The sequence below is a fragment of the Trachemys scripta genome, chromosome 1 (assembly GCF_013100865.1).
Source record: "Trachemys scripta elegans isolate TJP31775 chromosome 1, CAS_Tse_1.0, whole genome shotgun sequence".
In the NCBI taxonomy this organism is placed as follows: domain Eukaryota; kingdom Metazoa; phylum Chordata; order Testudines; family Emydidae; genus Trachemys; species Trachemys scripta.
This window is the reverse complement of record NC_048298.1, coordinates 138,462,391-138,479,216: the sequence shown is the minus strand read 5'-3', so window position 1 is coordinate 138,479,216 and position 16,826 is coordinate 138,462,391. Positions and strand designations below refer to the sequence as shown.

Below are 16,826 nucleotides of genomic sequence, written 5' to 3'. Positions count from 1 at the left end.
GTGTCAAATATGGGATGGGATAGATAGTGGCTCCATAGTTAAAGCTAAGTTGAGTTTTGCACATAAAGCAGGGCCTCAACATCTTTATATATGAAAAATACAGCATTTCCTCTCCAAAATTACCACACACATTCTTTTAGTATAGAATTAATTTTCTGAGGATTTACAAGTAAATCCATTAATTAGTTGAAGAATTAAAATTCATTTTAAAATAGAACCCTAAACAAATGTATCACTTGCTCTCAGGCCTTTTTTCTGATGCACAGCAGTATGGTATGCCATCAAGAACAAAGAGACTTGCATGTCTCAATCATGTTGGTGTTGCTCTATAAATATATGTGACGAACTGGGACTGTTCTTACTGTGGTCTTTGAATGCTGACAGGGGAGTGTGGCTAGGATAGTCTGCATTGGGGGATGGGAGACTGACCGACAGAATACCTGAGCATGTAACATGAGAACCCAGGAAGGGGTTAGAGTAGGGTTACCATATTTTGTGCCTCCCAAAGGAGGACACTCCACGGGCCCCCGCCCCCCAGCCCCGCCCCGCCCCAACTCCGCCCCCTCCCCAAAGTCTCCGCCCCCTCCCCTGCTTCCCGCGAACATTTGAGTCGCGGGAAGCCTGAAGCAGGTAAGGGGGAGTGTGGGGGGAGGAGGCGCGGCCCAGGCTGGCCCCGGGCCCGGCCCCCGGCCGACCACCCCCAGCCCGCCCAGCACNGATCTATAACTATACACTGGAAGCATCACTCTGTATTGTCAGAGTGTGGGGGGACACAAGGCCCTGCACCTCCGACTTCCTGCGATTCACCATGACTCTCAGCCAGCCAGTAAAGCAGAAGGTTTATTTAGACGACAGGAATACAGTCCAAGACTGGTCTTGCAGGCACAGAACAGGACCCCCTCAGTTAGGTCCATCTTGGGGTCTCAGGGCACCCTAGCCCCCTTGGGAGGTCAGAGCCCCATCTGCCTCCGAGCCATGTCACCAGCCAGCTTCTGAAACTCTCCCCTCAGCGACCCCTCCCACAGCCTTTGTTCCGTTCCTGGGCAAAGGTGTCACCTGGCCTCTAACCTAGGGTTACCATACGCCCCGATTTTCCCGGACATGTCCGGCTTTTTGGGCTTTTCCCCCGGACGGGGATTTGGAGCCCAAAAAGCCGGACATGTCCGGGAAAATCCGGACGTATGGTAACCCTAGGTTAGAGGCCAGGTGACACCTTTGCCCAGGAACGGAACAAAGGCTGTGGGAGGGGTCGCTGAGGGGAGAGTTTCAGAAGCTGGCTGGTGACATGGCTCGGAGGCAGATGGGGCTCTGACCTCCCAAGGGGGCTAGGGTGCCCTGAGACCCCAAGATGGACCTAACTGAGGGGGTCCTGTTCTGTGCCTGCAAGACCAGTCTTGGACTGTATTCCTGTCGTCTAAATAAACCTTCTGCTTTACTGGCTGGCTGAGAGTCATGGTGAATCGCAGGAAGTCGGAGGTGCAGGGCCTTGTGTCCCCCCACACTCTGACAATACAGAGTGGTGCTTCCAGTGTATAGTTATAGATCACCTTGCTATCATTTGGGGAATGCAGTCTTCTAGATCTGCAATAGTCAGTTGAATTGGAACTCTTCTGCTCCGAAGTTCCTCCCCTGGTTGTTGTGCAGTTCTCCAGGTACAACAAACCATGAGGTAAAGCCATCCACCAGGGCCTTAGTAACTATTGTTGCTTCCTTTTAGGAAAGGAAAATTTCTGTGGCCACTTGACAGCTAGGGTGAATCAATTTCTCCTTTCAGTTACTGAGGGGCGTCTCAGCATGATGATGGCTACTCACTCAGTTTGTGCCCCTAAATTGTACTGTTGTATCAGTGCCCTGGATCTTCCAGGGGCCCCCATCCAGGTCACAGCTCTGACACCTTAAAACCTGTGTGAACTAGGATGTTCTCCAATGGCACTTGATATCAAGCTGATGGTTGATTCCCCAAGGTTGCTCCATTAATAGCTTAAATGTAACTGGTGCGTGATGCATCACACAATACAACGTCATTACAGTGATGAGCCACAAGCCCAGGCCTGTGGGAAAGGACTCGCACAGGTAGACTCTTCACCCTCAACTTACCAATACCTGCTTTGGAGGTTCAGTGAAAAGAACCATCGGGAGCTTGCACACATCATTTGAATATGTGTAATCAACACAGCACTGTGCTGTGCCATCCTTCTTGTCTATCAGTACCATGGGGGACCCTAGCCTCAGTTCATTTCATGATCACCACTCCACCTCTCACACCAGGGTAGTATCAGCAGTATCCAAAGGAATGAGACAGGACCACACTAACTAACTAACTAGCTAACTAACAAAACCCCCACCTTGAACTGCAGCCCGAGCCCTCAAACCACAGTGCCCACCTTCCCTAGAGTTGGCAGGAAGTGGAACTGCCTCCCAAAACAACACTTTGTTTCACTTTTGAGTCCCCATCTTCTCTCTTAACCAACAACCCAGGGGAAGCCCATCACAATATTTACAGGTACAGCTTTACCACCAGGCAAGGTGCGGAGTCCTGAGACCCAGCCAACACTACCCAGTGTCCCCAGCCATGTGAGCTCAGGGACAAAAGAAACTGCTGGGAAAAGCCAGCCCTAAACTCAGCCAACTGGAGCAGAGAAAAAAGTAGTGGAAGCAGAGACATGGGGCCACTGACTATGTCAACAGTCAGTGACTGGTTTTCACAGGACATTCTTTCCCCTCTTCTGATTGATTGTTTGCTCCCACTCCCTCCCTCAGAGGGTATGTCTTAAGTACTGAAAAACCTGTGTAGCCAAGTGTCAGAGCTTGGGTCAATTGATTTACGCTCACAGGGCTCAGGCTGTGAGGCTAAAAATAGCAGTGTAGATATTTGGGCTTGGGCTAGAGCCCAGGCTCTGAAATCTGAGGCCAGGCTCCAGCCTGGAAATCTGCACTGCCATTTTTAGCTAGGGTGACCAGATGTCCCGATTTTATAGGGACAGTCCCGATTTTTGAGTCTTTTTCTTATATAGGCTCCTATTACCCCCCACCCCCTGTCCCGATTTTTCACACTTGCTGTCTGGTCACCCTATTTTTAGCCCCTCAGCCCAAGTCAATTGATCCATGGTCTGAGACTTAGTGCTGCAGGTTTTTTTTGGCAGTATAGACATTGCAGTGTAGACATACCCAGTCTCTGAACTTCAACACCACACCACATGGCCTCCATACTCCCCCTTGTTCTTTACTCCTTTCTACCTTCCTTATCTCTTCTTTCAGCTAATCCCTTCCCAACAAACCCTACCCAAAAAATTCAAATAAAAACAAACAAACAAAAAATCATGCAGGTAACGTGACATTTGCAAACCATCACATCTGTTCATTCTGTTTATGTGCTGCATCCTTTCCCCCAATCCTGTATCTGTTTTGTCTATTTAGACTGTAAGCTCTTTGGAGCAGAAACTGTCTCATTCTCTATGTTTGCTCAGTAACTAAGGGACCGCAACCAAGAGTGGGCCCCCAGGCACTACTACAATATAAATAATCTCACACAGTAATACATACAGAAAGTAAGAGATCAGGGAGTGGATTTCCCAAATTAACCCTGATGATCTTCTTTTAGGTTTGGGGAAAATACCTGTGGCTGTTAACTTTCTGCTCTTCCTTCACTAGCTCAATTTCCAGGTAAAAACATGGGTCTGTTTTTTATTCTCCCCTATTATTGCCAAACCTACCTGCTGCACCTTGACATGGCTGACAGTCTGAAGCCTGGATAAGCCTTTCTGCGGGCAGCCGGTTGCGGCCTAATGGCCTCCCTCCACACAATCACCCCTTGATCGGGGTCATGCAGCCTGGTGGCCGGAGTCCAGGTAACTCGCCCTGAAGTGTTGGGACAGTGTGGCCCAATGGCTAGGGTCCATATAACTCCTCCTCCCCCACGTGGGAGCAGTGCAGCCTAATGTCCAGAGTCCTTGCAATCCCCCTTGCAAGCAGGGTAGTGCAGCCTAGTGGCCGGTGTCCATAGGATTCACACAGTGGGGGTGGGGGGAGAGATTGTAGGCAGACCCAGGCCTGCCCGCTCCACCAGGTCCCAACCCAGGGCCCTGGTAGTGGCAAGCTCCCCTTGCCACCCGCTCGGCAGGCATCCACCCGCAACACACCAAGCGCCTATGCAGCTCTAACACCGTTTGCCTCTAAAGTTCCCTTGGGTCACTTCCTACCATAAATGCCAGGTTCTCTGCTGCAGGGGGCCCTCCGGTCTGTTCCCCTCCTGTGATGTCCTCTGCCTAGGTATCAGGGAGTCTCCTGGCTTGGTTAGCCTCTGGATCCTGGTGCACAAGCTATCCCTCCTCAGGAGCTAAAAGCACGCTTCCTTCTTCTCCAGTGGTCAGCCCCAACTGACCTGTTCTGCAGGCTTTTATTCTCCAGTTGGAGCATGCCCAGCAGAGCTTCCGGGGCATGGCTTCCTCTGCTAGGAAAGAAGGGTTAACCCCTGCGGTACCAGTGTGGGGCCACTCTGCCCCGTCACACCCTCCCTCGATGTGGAGAGGACAGCCTTTGTAAACTGAGCAGAGATTTCCCAAGCACTTCAACCAAAACACTATTTTAGGTAAAATATAAAACAGATTTATTAACTACAGAAAGGTAGATTGTAAGTGATTATAAGTAACAGGCATAGAAATCAAAGTTGTGCAACCCTGGGACCCAGCATTAGGTATCAGGGGGAGGGATAGCTCAGTGGTTTGAGTATTGACCTGCTAAACCCACAGTTGTGAATTCAATCCTTGAGGGGGCCATTTAGGGAACTGGGATAAAAATCTGTCTGGGGATTGGTCCTGCTTTGAGCAGGGGGTTGGACTAGATGACCTCCTGAGGTCCCTTCCAACCCTGATAGTCTATGAGTCTATTTCTCCCTCCAGATCTTTGGATTCTGGGGGGTAAAGGGCGTGAGTGTCTGGGCTGGGGGGCTCTGGTGGGGGGACTGATTAAGGGCCTGGAAAAACTCTTGTATGAAAAGATTGAGATTGCTTCCTTGACAATGGGGCACACGATAAAAGTCTGCAGTGACTGGTCTGCAAAAGGTAGAGCGAGTAATTCTGTTCTTCTGTGTACTAACAAAAGGACAAAGGGAAAGCCAATTACATTAAAAGGTGTGAAATTTCACACAATAAAGAAATACTGTTTTGGATTGTGGAACTCTGTCACTGGCAGTCATTGTGCCCAAGATCCAAAAGGAGACTGGATATCATAGAATCATAGAACTGGAAGGGACCTCGAGAGGTTATCTAGTCCAGTCCCCTGCACTCATGGCAGGACTAAATATTATCTAGACCATCCCTGACAGGTGTTTTTCCAACCTGCTCTTAAAAATCCCCAATGATGGAGATTCCACAACCTCCCTAGGCAATTTATTCCAGTGCTTAAGCTTAAGAGTGGTTAACCACTCTGACAGTTAGGAAGTTTTTCCTAATGTCAAACCTAAACCGTCCTTGCTGCAATTTAAGCCCATTACTTCTTGTCCTATCCTCAGAGGTTAATGAGAACAATTTTTCTCCCTCCTCCTTGTAACAACCCTTTATGTACTTGAAAGCTATTATCATGTCCCTTCCCAGTCTTCTCTTTTCCAGACTAAACAAACCCAATTTTTTCAATCTTCCTTCATAAGGCATGTTTTCTAGACCAATGGTTCTCAAACTTTTTTTTTTCGCAGACCACTTGAAAATTGCTGAGGGTCTTGGCAGACCACTTAATGATCTTTCCAAATGGTGTTTGTACCATTAGCTAACTATTGTAAAGTGCTTTGGATAGAAGGGCTACATACAAAAAAATTAATAAACTTTTTTTGTTCTACAAATAAAAGCACACAACTCATATTTTAATATCAGTAGTCTTACCTACCTAATGTGATGGATGTGCCCTCTCTCCCCCACCACAGCAGCCCCCGAGCTGGGGCTGGGAAGGAGGAGGGGGGGGTCTCTCCATCTATCCCCCACTGCGGCAGCCCCCAGGCTGGGGCTGGGAATGAAGAGAGGTCTCTCCTGCCACGGCAGCCACCAAAGCTGGGGCTGGGAAGGAGGGCTGTCTCTCCCTGGCAGCCGCAGCCCTGGAGATGGGGAAAGTCACCTCTTTCTCTGGCTGCTGCAGCCCTACACATCCCAAATTCCTCCCACCCCACCTCACCGTATTCCCCCCAAGGCCACTACCTCACCTTACATGTGGGTCTTCTCCCGGTCCAGGCACCTAATTAGTGGAGCCAAGCCTGCGTGGCTCCACTAATTAGGTGGATGGTCCTTCATTCTCTTGTGTGCGGCCACCCAGGCGTGCACCTTAGAGGGAACTATCCACGGATCACAGGATAACCTCTGTTCTAGACCTTTAATCATTTTTGTTGCTCTTCTCTGGACTTTCTTCAATTTGTCCACATTTCCTGAAATGTGGTGCCCAGAACTGGACACAATACTCCAGTTGAGGCCTAATCAGCACGGAGTACAGTGGAAGAATTACTTCTCATGCCTTGCTTACAACACCCTTGCTAACACATCCCAGAATTATGTTCGCTTTTTTTGCAACAGTATTACACTGTTGACTCATATTTAACTTGTGGTCCACTATGATCCCCAGATCTCTCTCCGCAGTACTCCTTCCTAGGCAGTCATTTCCCATTTTGTACATGTGCAACTCATTGTTCCTTCCTAAGTGGAGTACTTTGCATTTGTCCTTATTGAATTTCATCCTATTTACTTCAGACCATTTCTCCAGTATACGAGCAACACAAACTCTGGTACACCTCTACCCCGATATAATGCTGTCCTCGGGAGCCAAAAAATCATACTGCGTTATAGGTGAAACTGCGTTATATCAAACTTGCTTTGATCCTCCGGAGTGCGCAACCCCCCCCCCCTCCCCCGAGCGCTGCTTTACCGCGTTATATCCGAATTCATGTTATATTGGGTCGCGTTATATCGGGGTAGAGGTGTATAGCATGGATAGATGGCAAATGCTTTAGAACTTTGCTGACAATATTGTGCTTCTGAGTGATACCTTCCAAAAAGCTACAAATTAAGACAACTTGGTAAAAACAGGAGGCCAAACAGAGCTCAGAATCAGTTATGCTAAAAGAAACTCCTTGAAACCCTGACATCAGGCAACATCATCATATTAGAAGGCAAAAATATCAAGAAAGTATAACAGTTCACATACCCTATTAGTCAATGGCCAGCTCAAGAAGAAAGGGACACCAAAGATAGAAAAGGCATCCACAGCATTTGCTAAACTTGACAAAGCATGGAAATCAAAAAGATACGCAAAACCAGAACAAAACTGAGAATTGTCAACTTGAACATAATCTCAGTGCTAACATATGGCTATGAGAGCTGGAGATCCACCAAAACAACAGACAGAAAACTAGACACGTTAAAAAATAAGTGCCTGTGAAAGATTTTGGGCATTGGCTGGAGAGACTTTCACCAACAAATAGATTTGAAAAATCTTCACCAGAATCAGAAGAAAGTGCTGGACACATTTAGAGCAAGTACACACGGACTCCCACATGAAGCCATCAAGTGGGAACCAACTGGTGTGAGGAAATGAGGATGTCCAAGATAAACCTTAAGAAAAACCTATAGCAGTGAGGACTGAATAATTGATGTCAGCACCACAGAGCAGACAGAAGCAGCAGTAAATGTCAGAATGGAACAAAAGAGACTACATTCCATCCTAAGCACCAACACTGGCACAAGAGTAATATATCTCTACCCCGATATAACACGACCCGATATAACATGAATTTGGATATAACAGGGTAAAGCAGTGTTCCAGGGGGGCGGGGCTGCGCACTTTGGCGGATCAAAGCAAGTTTGATATAACGCGGTTTCACCTATAACACGGTAAGATTTTTTGGTTCCCAAGGACAGCGTTATATCGAGGTAGAGGTGTATATATACAAAAAAAAAATTGCCAACCACAACCATCAAAAATCATGAGTCAGGTTCCAAAAAAAAAAAAAAATTGGCTTAAAAATGAGCTATTTTAAAAAATGACTTTGGGTTCTTTCTATTTGTCTTCTGGTGTCATAGTCTATGTGGGACACAATTTCAAGTTTTTCTTGAACCAGGAAGGCTAAAAAATTTTTTTTTTAACGAAAGCTGAGACTATTACACAATCCCAGGACTCCAGGAACTGAGGCTTTCAAAAAAACAACAACTATCCCAAGACTGCTGATAAAATCATGCAAGTTGGCAGCCCAGCCCAAACTATGTGAGCAAAGCAGAGTGGAGAGAGTGGCAGGGTGGGGCTCTCAAGTGCCTGGTTGCCCGAGGGAAGGTGGGTGCATTTTAGGGCTGCTAGGTGCCTCATTTTCAACTGGAAAGCCTGGTCAAAAGGGGACCAGTACTGTGTCCGGTTACCACAAAGGGGAGAGGAGGGGGAGGGTGTCAGCATCTCATGGGCTGAAAGGCTCCACATCAGGGGCTGAAGCTCACATCCCAGCCCCAGAGCAGAGGGCCCCCAACTGATGGTGGAGGGGGGGAAATAGAGAAGATTCAGTAACCTAGAAGGGGGAAGGACAGAAGAGCAGCAAGCAAGGAGCCACAGGGCATGGGAGGAGAGAGGAGTGAGCAGGGGAAGAGACCTCGGGAGAAGAGATAGGGTGGGAGGCAGGGCCCCAGGCAGGGCCGGCTTTAGCAAGAGCGGGGCCCGATTCCTGGGGGCGTGGCTTGCCGCAAGCTCCGGCCGGAGCTCCAGCCGGGGTCGTGGGGCTTGGGTCTGGCCCGGAGCCGCTCAGCCGGGGCTGGGCTGGAGCTGAGCCGGGGGTCCGGGCCCAAGCCGGACTGGACCGAGCCGAGCCGGATGGCCGGACGTGGGCCGGACCCGAGCCGGGCCGGGGGGCCAGACACGAGCTGGACCCGAGCCGGGCCAGGGGGCCGAGCCCGACCCGAGCCGAGCCGCACGGGCCGGGACGGAGCCAAGCCAAGCGGGCCGGGCCGGCGCCCCGGGGCCGGAGCTGCTGGGGCCGGAGCTGCTTGGCCGGGGCCGGACTGGGCCGCGCCTCCCCGGAGCGCTTCTCACGTCCCCCTCCCACACCCCTGACTCAGCTTACCAGGTGCTGCCTGCCCGCCCTTGTTTCTTTTCAGACTTCCCGCGAACCTCTGATTCGCAGGAAGCAGGGGTGGGGGAGGAGCAGGGGGCGGAGCATGCAGCGGAGGGGAGGAGGGGGAAGTGAGCTGGGGGCGGGGTGGAGAGCTGTGGCGCGGGGCCCTCTTAGCACAGGGCCCAATTCAGCTGAATCGGCTGAATCGGCCTAAAGCCGGCCCTGGCCCTGGCCCCAGGGGATCCAATTAGAAATTTAGGAAGCACTCCCTCTCCCCCAGTGGCCTGCCAGTGAGTGGGATGATGGAGAGGAGCCCTCAGCTAGCCGGTGGGCTGACCCAAGCCCCGGAGTCAGCAACGTGTCAGTAGGTGGATACAAGCGTCCAAGATAAAAAGGTTGATGTCTGTGGTAATTTTTCAAAAAATTGAATGACATAACCCCCCAGTGTCACTAAGTACGGTAATTCTGTCAAGCATCCAGTGCACAACATTGTGAAAGTTACTAGTGACCCCCCCTTAACAGAGCAGCCTTTATGTCAACCAGTGGCCATTAGGGGGAAGCAGACACTTCAAGTACACAGTAGCCTGAACTTTTCAACTGTCTTCCCTTCAAGGCCTTAAGGTAGTTGGAGCTGGTCCCAAGCCGGTTTTCACTGACCAGATAACAAAAATACGGGTCTGACAACCACCAATCAAGTGTTAACGCTGCAAGGACCTTTGTCTGAATGTGTATAAAGGATCTGTAAAATGTGTGTAAGACAGAGATTTTGTACTAAGGTGCAAAGCTCTCTTTTCTTCTGCAGAACAAAGCAACTCTTCCTTATCCCTGTCTGGCTTGTTATTGGCTCTCAGCTAGGTGGACCCGATATTTCGGTAACAGTTTCTGGCGACTCCGCCGGGACTCTCCTAGCTCGGACATTGGACTCCGGACGGCTGCGGCGAATTGGGAACGGCGCCAATGGGGTGTTTCGCCCCTTTTCTCTGCTTCACCGCAGCCCCTGGGGTTCGTGCTCCGATAAGGTGAGTCCTAATAGGATAAGGAGACACTATCTGGTTCTGGTCTGGTTAACCGGTTAATGAATTTCTGTCTTATACATTTGGGCGTTAGGTGTGTGGACAGAACTGAGCCTCTCATTCGTAATTCCTCAGAGTGAAAGCCATCACGTGTGATGAAGCTCTGAGGTTGAATTGGGATCCTTCTGTCTTGTCCCCTGTAGCGGTCAGTATTAGTAGAAATTCCTGTAATAGGATCCTATTAGGCCATAATTCCCTCTGTTCTCTGTGTAATTCTCTGTTAGAGTGTCAGCAGGCAGATGGGTGGGTCTCTGGTAAAACCCTCTGAGGATAGCCCTTTAGATTATATGTTAAGTAAATGGTCTCTACCCGGTGTTTAAAAAGAAATAGTTACACCTTGTGTAGAAATTGATGTGGCTAGTGTTGTGGAAATTGAATTGTGGAGAGGATGTGCATTTTCCCCAGAACATGTGCAGTGTATATAGTAGCTGAGGTAAAAGAAATGCAAACCTACCAATATAGGTTGTGTTGTCTTTTTCAGATCACTGGGTGTTTGAAAGCAGGAGTTAGAAGTAAAAGGCAATCAAAAGTCTGGGAAAGTTAATTGTGTCCTTTTTTTTTTTTTAAGTAAGAATCTTTAAGCTGTGGATAGCTTTGGATCTGGAAGCAAGCCAGAAAGCATCTGTATTAATGCAATTTTCTAACTAATAATGTAGAAGCCACTGAAACCTGGGCTGCCTATGAAATAAATACAAGGAAATATGGGGTAATTCTGTTTTGCCTAAAATCAACAAGAGTATGTGTATATAAAGGAAATATTTTAAGCAATGACTGACTGCCCAGAAGGGGTAGACCTCTGTTCTTTTGTCTTTCAGATCATCAGAGAAAACGGATGCCAGCTGAACAGCATTCAATGTACCATGCATTTACTGGCACAATAGGAATTATTTTTGTGTTCTATGGCCAAAATTGTTGTTAAAATTTGCATACCAACAGTCTTTGGAAGCAAGGACATGGAAGGTTAACCCATTCCCCATATTGCCCATGGGATCCTTCTGGCTACCTCAGATTTCTAGCCAGAGGGCTGGGGAGGGAGGAAAGCTATTGGACACCAGAGGTTGTACCGAATGAACTCCTCAAAGGTGGGTGTGCTTGTCCTGGTTTGTTGCTCCAAAGCTCTGTAATAAAGTTATTTTACTGGAAGGGTGTATATGGTATACATTGAGTGATAAGACTAATGTGCTGTATAATGGCAATGTGTATGTGTTCATTGTTGGGAAAAGGTGTATGAGTGAAGAGTGGAAGTTTCCTTTGTAGGTTAAAAGAAGCCAAGAAGGGAAGAAGGAAAAAGAACAGAACGAGTTAACTGGAAAAAAAATAGCTAGCAAGCTCAGTCCAAAGATAAGATGCTGGCCCAATCCAAGGACACTGCCCACAGCTAAGACTTGGCTGATAGCCAAGAAAAGGGGGGGCTGAATGTGCCCAAGCAACTATGAGATCTGCAAAACACTGCCAGGCATTAATGAAATGTGTTAGGTTTCTTTTCTCACAGATAAAAGAAGTGCTACCCAAAGACCCTAGCAGCCCTGCCATTCATTGAAACAAGGAGACTGAGCCTATGTAAAGTCTATCAACGAAAGACTGCTTTGGCTCCACACTGGAAAGGCCTTTTCCAAGTCCTGTTAACCACCAACACCGCTGTGAAGAGCCAAGGACTATCTGCCTGAACCCATGCTTCTCACTGTAAAAAGACCCCTCCACCTCGGGAGGACTCTCCGACTGATAAGCCTATTTCTCCTTCTAGCTCTGCTATGCCTTCTGGACAGCAGGAAAAAGGAAAAAAGACAAGGTGAAGTGCTAGTAACCTCTCCCTTGTCCACTGACAGACCTACTGTGCCTTTGGATTTTTCTAGAAGAAGCAAAACCATTACAGGGTGATGTGCTAGTAACCTCTCCCCTGTATGATGCTAAACCACACTGTTTCAGGAAAAGAGAAGAAGGAACACTTGCTTTATTGGAACCACCAAAGTCCAGGGATTCCTGACTACAAGAGACATTAAGAACTGACCCTGGTGAAGAAACAAAGAATTATACACTGGCAGGAAGAAACTTGTGGGACCCATGCTTGGGAATGTGGTATAGTACTACACCAAAAAGAAATGTATTAGGATATCAATGAACTGTGATTAACACTACACTAGGGACTGTTAAATTTTCATTACCCTTATTCAGTTTCCAGATCCCCTCTACATACCCAAATTGCTCACAGGGGGCTGCCATTAGATTAGCACAACAGAGGGCTTGGGTTATTTCCTCTAGAAAGAAAAGTGACTTGACCGGATCCCTGTGGGATGGGGCCAATAGTGCAGCAGCAGTTTGGAATATTTTTAAGAACCAAAACATGATGAGAAATTGGGGCACAGCTAACCCAGGTACAGGCTGGAATTGGTGAGTTACATGTTATCTCCGCCCTTAGTTCGATGACCCAGAAGTTGCTGATAGAAATGGTATTGAATATCACTGAGGCTGGGAAGGCATTGCAGTGGGATCTAGCATGTTCAGAAATTCAGGATTTCCTGAATGACCAGCTAATGGCCATTCGAAATGATCTAGAGCATCAGGCTTGGCCCACTGCCCTTACAGACACATCAGGAGTACCATCTGATCTGTGGCCATGGAGACATATGTCAAGGCTGTATCCCCACTTTGAACTTTAGGGTACAAATGTAGGGGCCTGCATGAAAACTTCTAAGCTTAACTACCAGCTTAGCTCTGGTCCGCTGCCACCATCCCAAGGCTAATTTCCTTCCCTGGATAGCCTTGAGAGTCCTTCACCAATTCCCTGGTGAATACAGATCCAAACCTCTTGGATCTTAAAACAAGGAGAAATTAACCATCCCCCCTCCTTCCTCCCACCAACTCCTGGTGAACACAGATCCAATCCCCTTGGATCTAAAACAAGGAGAAATTAACCATTCCCCTCCTTCCTCCCACCAACTCCTGGTGAACACAGATCCAATCTCCTGGGATCTAAAACAAGGAGAAATTAACCATTCCCCTCCTTCCTCCCACCAACTCCTGGTGAATCAAGATCCAAACCCCTTGGATCTTAAACAAGGAAAACTCAATCAGGTTCTTAAAAAGAAGGTTTTTAATTAAAGAAAAAGGTAAAAATCATCTCTGTAAAATCAGTATGGAAATTAACCTTACAGGGTAATCAAACTTAAAGAGCTCAGAGGACTCCCCTCTAGTCTTAGGTTCAAAGTACAGCAAACAAAGATAAACACTCTAGTAAAAGGTACATTTACAAGTTGAGAAAACAAAGGAAAACTAACACGCCTTGCCTGGCTATTTACTTACAAGTTTGAAATAGGAGAGACTTGTTTAGAAAGATGTGGAGAACCTGGATTGATGTCCCGAGAGCGAACACACAACCAAACAAAGAACACAAACAAAAGCCTTCCCCCCCCCCAAGATTTGAAAGTATCTTGTCCCCTTATTGGTCCTTTAGGTCAGATGCCAGCCAGGTTACCTGAGCTTCTTAACCCTTTACAGGGAAAAGGATTTTGGAGTATCTGGCCAGGAGGGATTTTATAGTACTGTACACAGGACAGCTGTTACCCTTCCCTTTATAGTTATGACAACATACTTGGAAACTTTCTGGGTGGAAGTACAAACATTCTCAATACTCTTTCCAAGCATATAAACCAATTAGGGGAGGACTTGTGCTCGCATCAGGGAAAAATGTTGTTTCTATGTTAATCATTCTGGCTTAATTGAGCAGGATTTACAAGCCATTAAGAATGCTGCTGTTGTTTTCCGTGCTTTATCTTTTGATCACACCTTTAGTTTTGAGGACCTCCTTCCAGACCTTGGGTCATGGTTTATGGGGCTCTTTCAAACAATTGTTAAATGGATTCTTTTCTTTCTATGTGTTATTTGAAAAATGATACAATGTGCCAAATGCCTGTGTAATGCTATGATCAAAAGCTCTGCTGTCCATAAGAAAACACAGTATCTGTCCCTTCAGCTTGATCGCAAATTGCGTAACGGGCCTGACAATTTTTGAATTTGTCAGGCTCGAAGGGGGGACTGTGAAAGTTACTAGTGACCCCCCCTTAACAGAGCAGCCTTTATGTCAACCAGTGGCCATTAGGGGGAAGCAGACACTTCAAGTACACAGTAGCCTGAACTTTTCAACTGTCTTCCCTTCAAGGCCTTAAGGTAGTTGGAGCTGGTCCCAAGCCGGTTTTCACTGACCAGATAACAAAAGCACGGGTCTGACAACCACCAATCAAGTGTTAACGCTGCAAGGACCTTTGTCTGAATGTGTATAAAGGATCTGTAAAATGTGTGTAAGACAGAGATTTTGTACTAAGGTGCAAAGCTCTCTTTTCTTCTGCAGAACAAAGCAACTCTTCCTTATCCCTGTCTGGCTTGTTATTGGCTCTCAGCTAGGTGGACCCGATATTTCGGTAACAACATGGTGGTATGACCCCTGTCCGAGAGGAGTGACCAGGGGGTGGGGAAGAGCCGGCGACCCAGGTCAAGTGGTGGAGAGAAGTCAGCGGCTCAAGGACACAGCGCAAATCAGGCGGGCCGGGGCCCCTTTTGAGCGTGGGCCCGGCCCCATGGCGCCACTGTAAACCTAGGACTGCCCAGAATAGGGGTCGGGCTGCCCTACCACGTGGCAGTAAACACTAAGGGGGCTCACGGGTCCCCCTCGCCCGGCCGCCACGGCAAAGCTGCCACCACAGATCCCGAGTCACCCCCCCCCCCCCGCAACCAACTCTGCCGAGCCCGGCACACGCGCACAGCGTCCCAGCCCGCCCAAACCACACCCCTCTCCTTCCTGAAGGAATCTAAGCGCATGCGCGTAAACTCCACACGGCTGAAAATCTCTCGACCGCAGGACCCATGGCATCCACGGGAAGGGGAGGGGCAGGAGGAAGCTGAGGGGGCTACGCATGCGCATGGAGGCGGTGCCCAACTTTGTTTAGATGCTAAGGGCCGTTGAGGTTATCTCGGAGGGAGGGGTTCCCGTACACGAGTCTGGCCCACGTGATGCAGAAGAGCGGGTGCCTTGTTTGAATCTCCGGCGCAGAGAAGCGGGCGCGCGCCGGGTGCTGGGAGGGAGCGCACGCCGCAGCGCGCGGGCGGGGCAGGTGAGTGATCCGTGCAAGAGACTCAGCACGAGGGGACGGAAGTGGAACAGCCTTAGCGCCCCTTACGGGGGGAGGGGAGAGAACAGTCAGTAAGTCACCGCCGGCGGGAACAGCAGCAGCTGGGGGCCTAGGAGCGTGGGGGACAGGGCCACCCGTGCAGCAGGCCTGGCGGGGGAGCAGCCCGTGATCCCTATGCTGGGCGCAGAGGTAGCCTGGCTAGTACCCGGGTGCGTCAGGGCAAATGTGCCCTGGGAGAGCAGGGGCTATGCCCCACCCTGGCAGCCAGTGCCCCATAGCCCTGCCTAGGGAGAGTGATGCCAGCCCACGTAGGGAAGCAGAGCCCCCTGGGGATGGCTAGGGGCGGGGGAGGTGAGTGGCAGCCTATAGCACCCTATGGGGTAGGGAGGAGACATACTGGGGACATCGAGGCAGGATGCCAAGAGTTAGCTGGGATATACCAGTGCCTAGGTGGTAACGTGTCAGGAGGTGAAATTGCACCCAGCTAGGTGCCCTGCCCAGTGATGGAATATGGTGGGGTGGGACTGCTGGCTGCCAGCTGGATGGATGAGGGTGTTCTTTCTAGGTTTGTTAATGCTGTTCCCCCCCCCCCACACACACCCCCGTGCTGTGTGGGGAGAACTGGTGACCCTTATGCTGGGGTTTGTGTGTTTTCCTTCCCCTTTTTTCCCTCTGTCAGGATGCTGGGTACATGTGGCATGCAACAACGTCACCAAGAGGTGCTAAAGAAGAACCGTGTGTTACTGGCAAAGCAGCTGGTGTTGAAGGAGTTGCTGGAGCATCTGATAGAGAAGGACATTATCACCATAGAAATGATGGAAACTATACAGGTATTCCTCACACTCCTGTTTGGCCTCAGCAGTTTGTATAATTTTGTCTTATGTGAAATAGTGACATCACCAAACCCATGTTCATATTAATTTCAGGTTTGCAGTCTGAGCTGGTCTGTGTCCTCCTTCACCCCCAGTACTTTGAAAACTCTGGCTATGTCTTCTCTGTTAAAGAAAAGCATTGTGTTCTAAAATAGTTTAACTAATATGTTAAACTTGATTTGGCACATAGCATAGGCAAGGACAAGTCATATTTAAATAGGTGTTAGTTGGTGGAGGTCAACTGTAGGACACCGTGTCAATGATGAGGCAGCTGTGTAGAAGCTTAACCAAACAAATGTATATAAGAAGAGAGAACAGAATGCTATTTGCATCCACTTGCCATGTAACTAGCACTAATGTCAGCAGTGGGCAGAGCATAAATCCTCTCAGATTTTTCTGTGAGGGGGTGGGGTCAGAGCCTCTATTTTTAATAGGTCTTGATGAAAGCAGTGGTTTTGACAAAAATAAGTAAAACAAAAGTGGATCTTCATGGAGCATGAATCTCAGAAGTTGAAAAGGTGAACAAACTCAAGAAGGGTTTGGATGTTATTTTTAAAACACAGGTCTAATTATCATCGGTGTGATATCATTGTAATCATATCTCTGCTATAGATGTGCAGTGTGATCTTTGCAAGTAACTTCACCCAAGGCTGGGTCCAGGGTTTTTGCCGCCCCGAGCTGGGGGGGGGGG

General features: G+C 48.7%; 1 protein-coding gene across 7 annotated transcripts in view; it reads left to right on the top strand.

The window, feature by feature from the left end:
* Positions 1–14,867: 14,867 nt before the first annotated feature.
* CASP2 (caspase 2) overlaps positions 14,868–16,826 on the top strand; it is a 31,169-nt gene continuing 29,210 nt past the window's right edge. The window contains exons 1-2 of one of the 7 annotated variants that reach the window (XM_034786782.1): positions 14,868–15,245; positions 15,943–16,093. In XM_034786782.1, the coding sequence (XP_034642673.1) occupies positions 15,944–16,093 (150 nt within the window). In that variant the 5' untranslated portion in view covers positions 14,868–15,245; position 15,943. The other 6 variants (XM_034786784.1, XM_034786770.1, XM_034786753.1 and 3 more) reach the window with 6 other exon arrangements.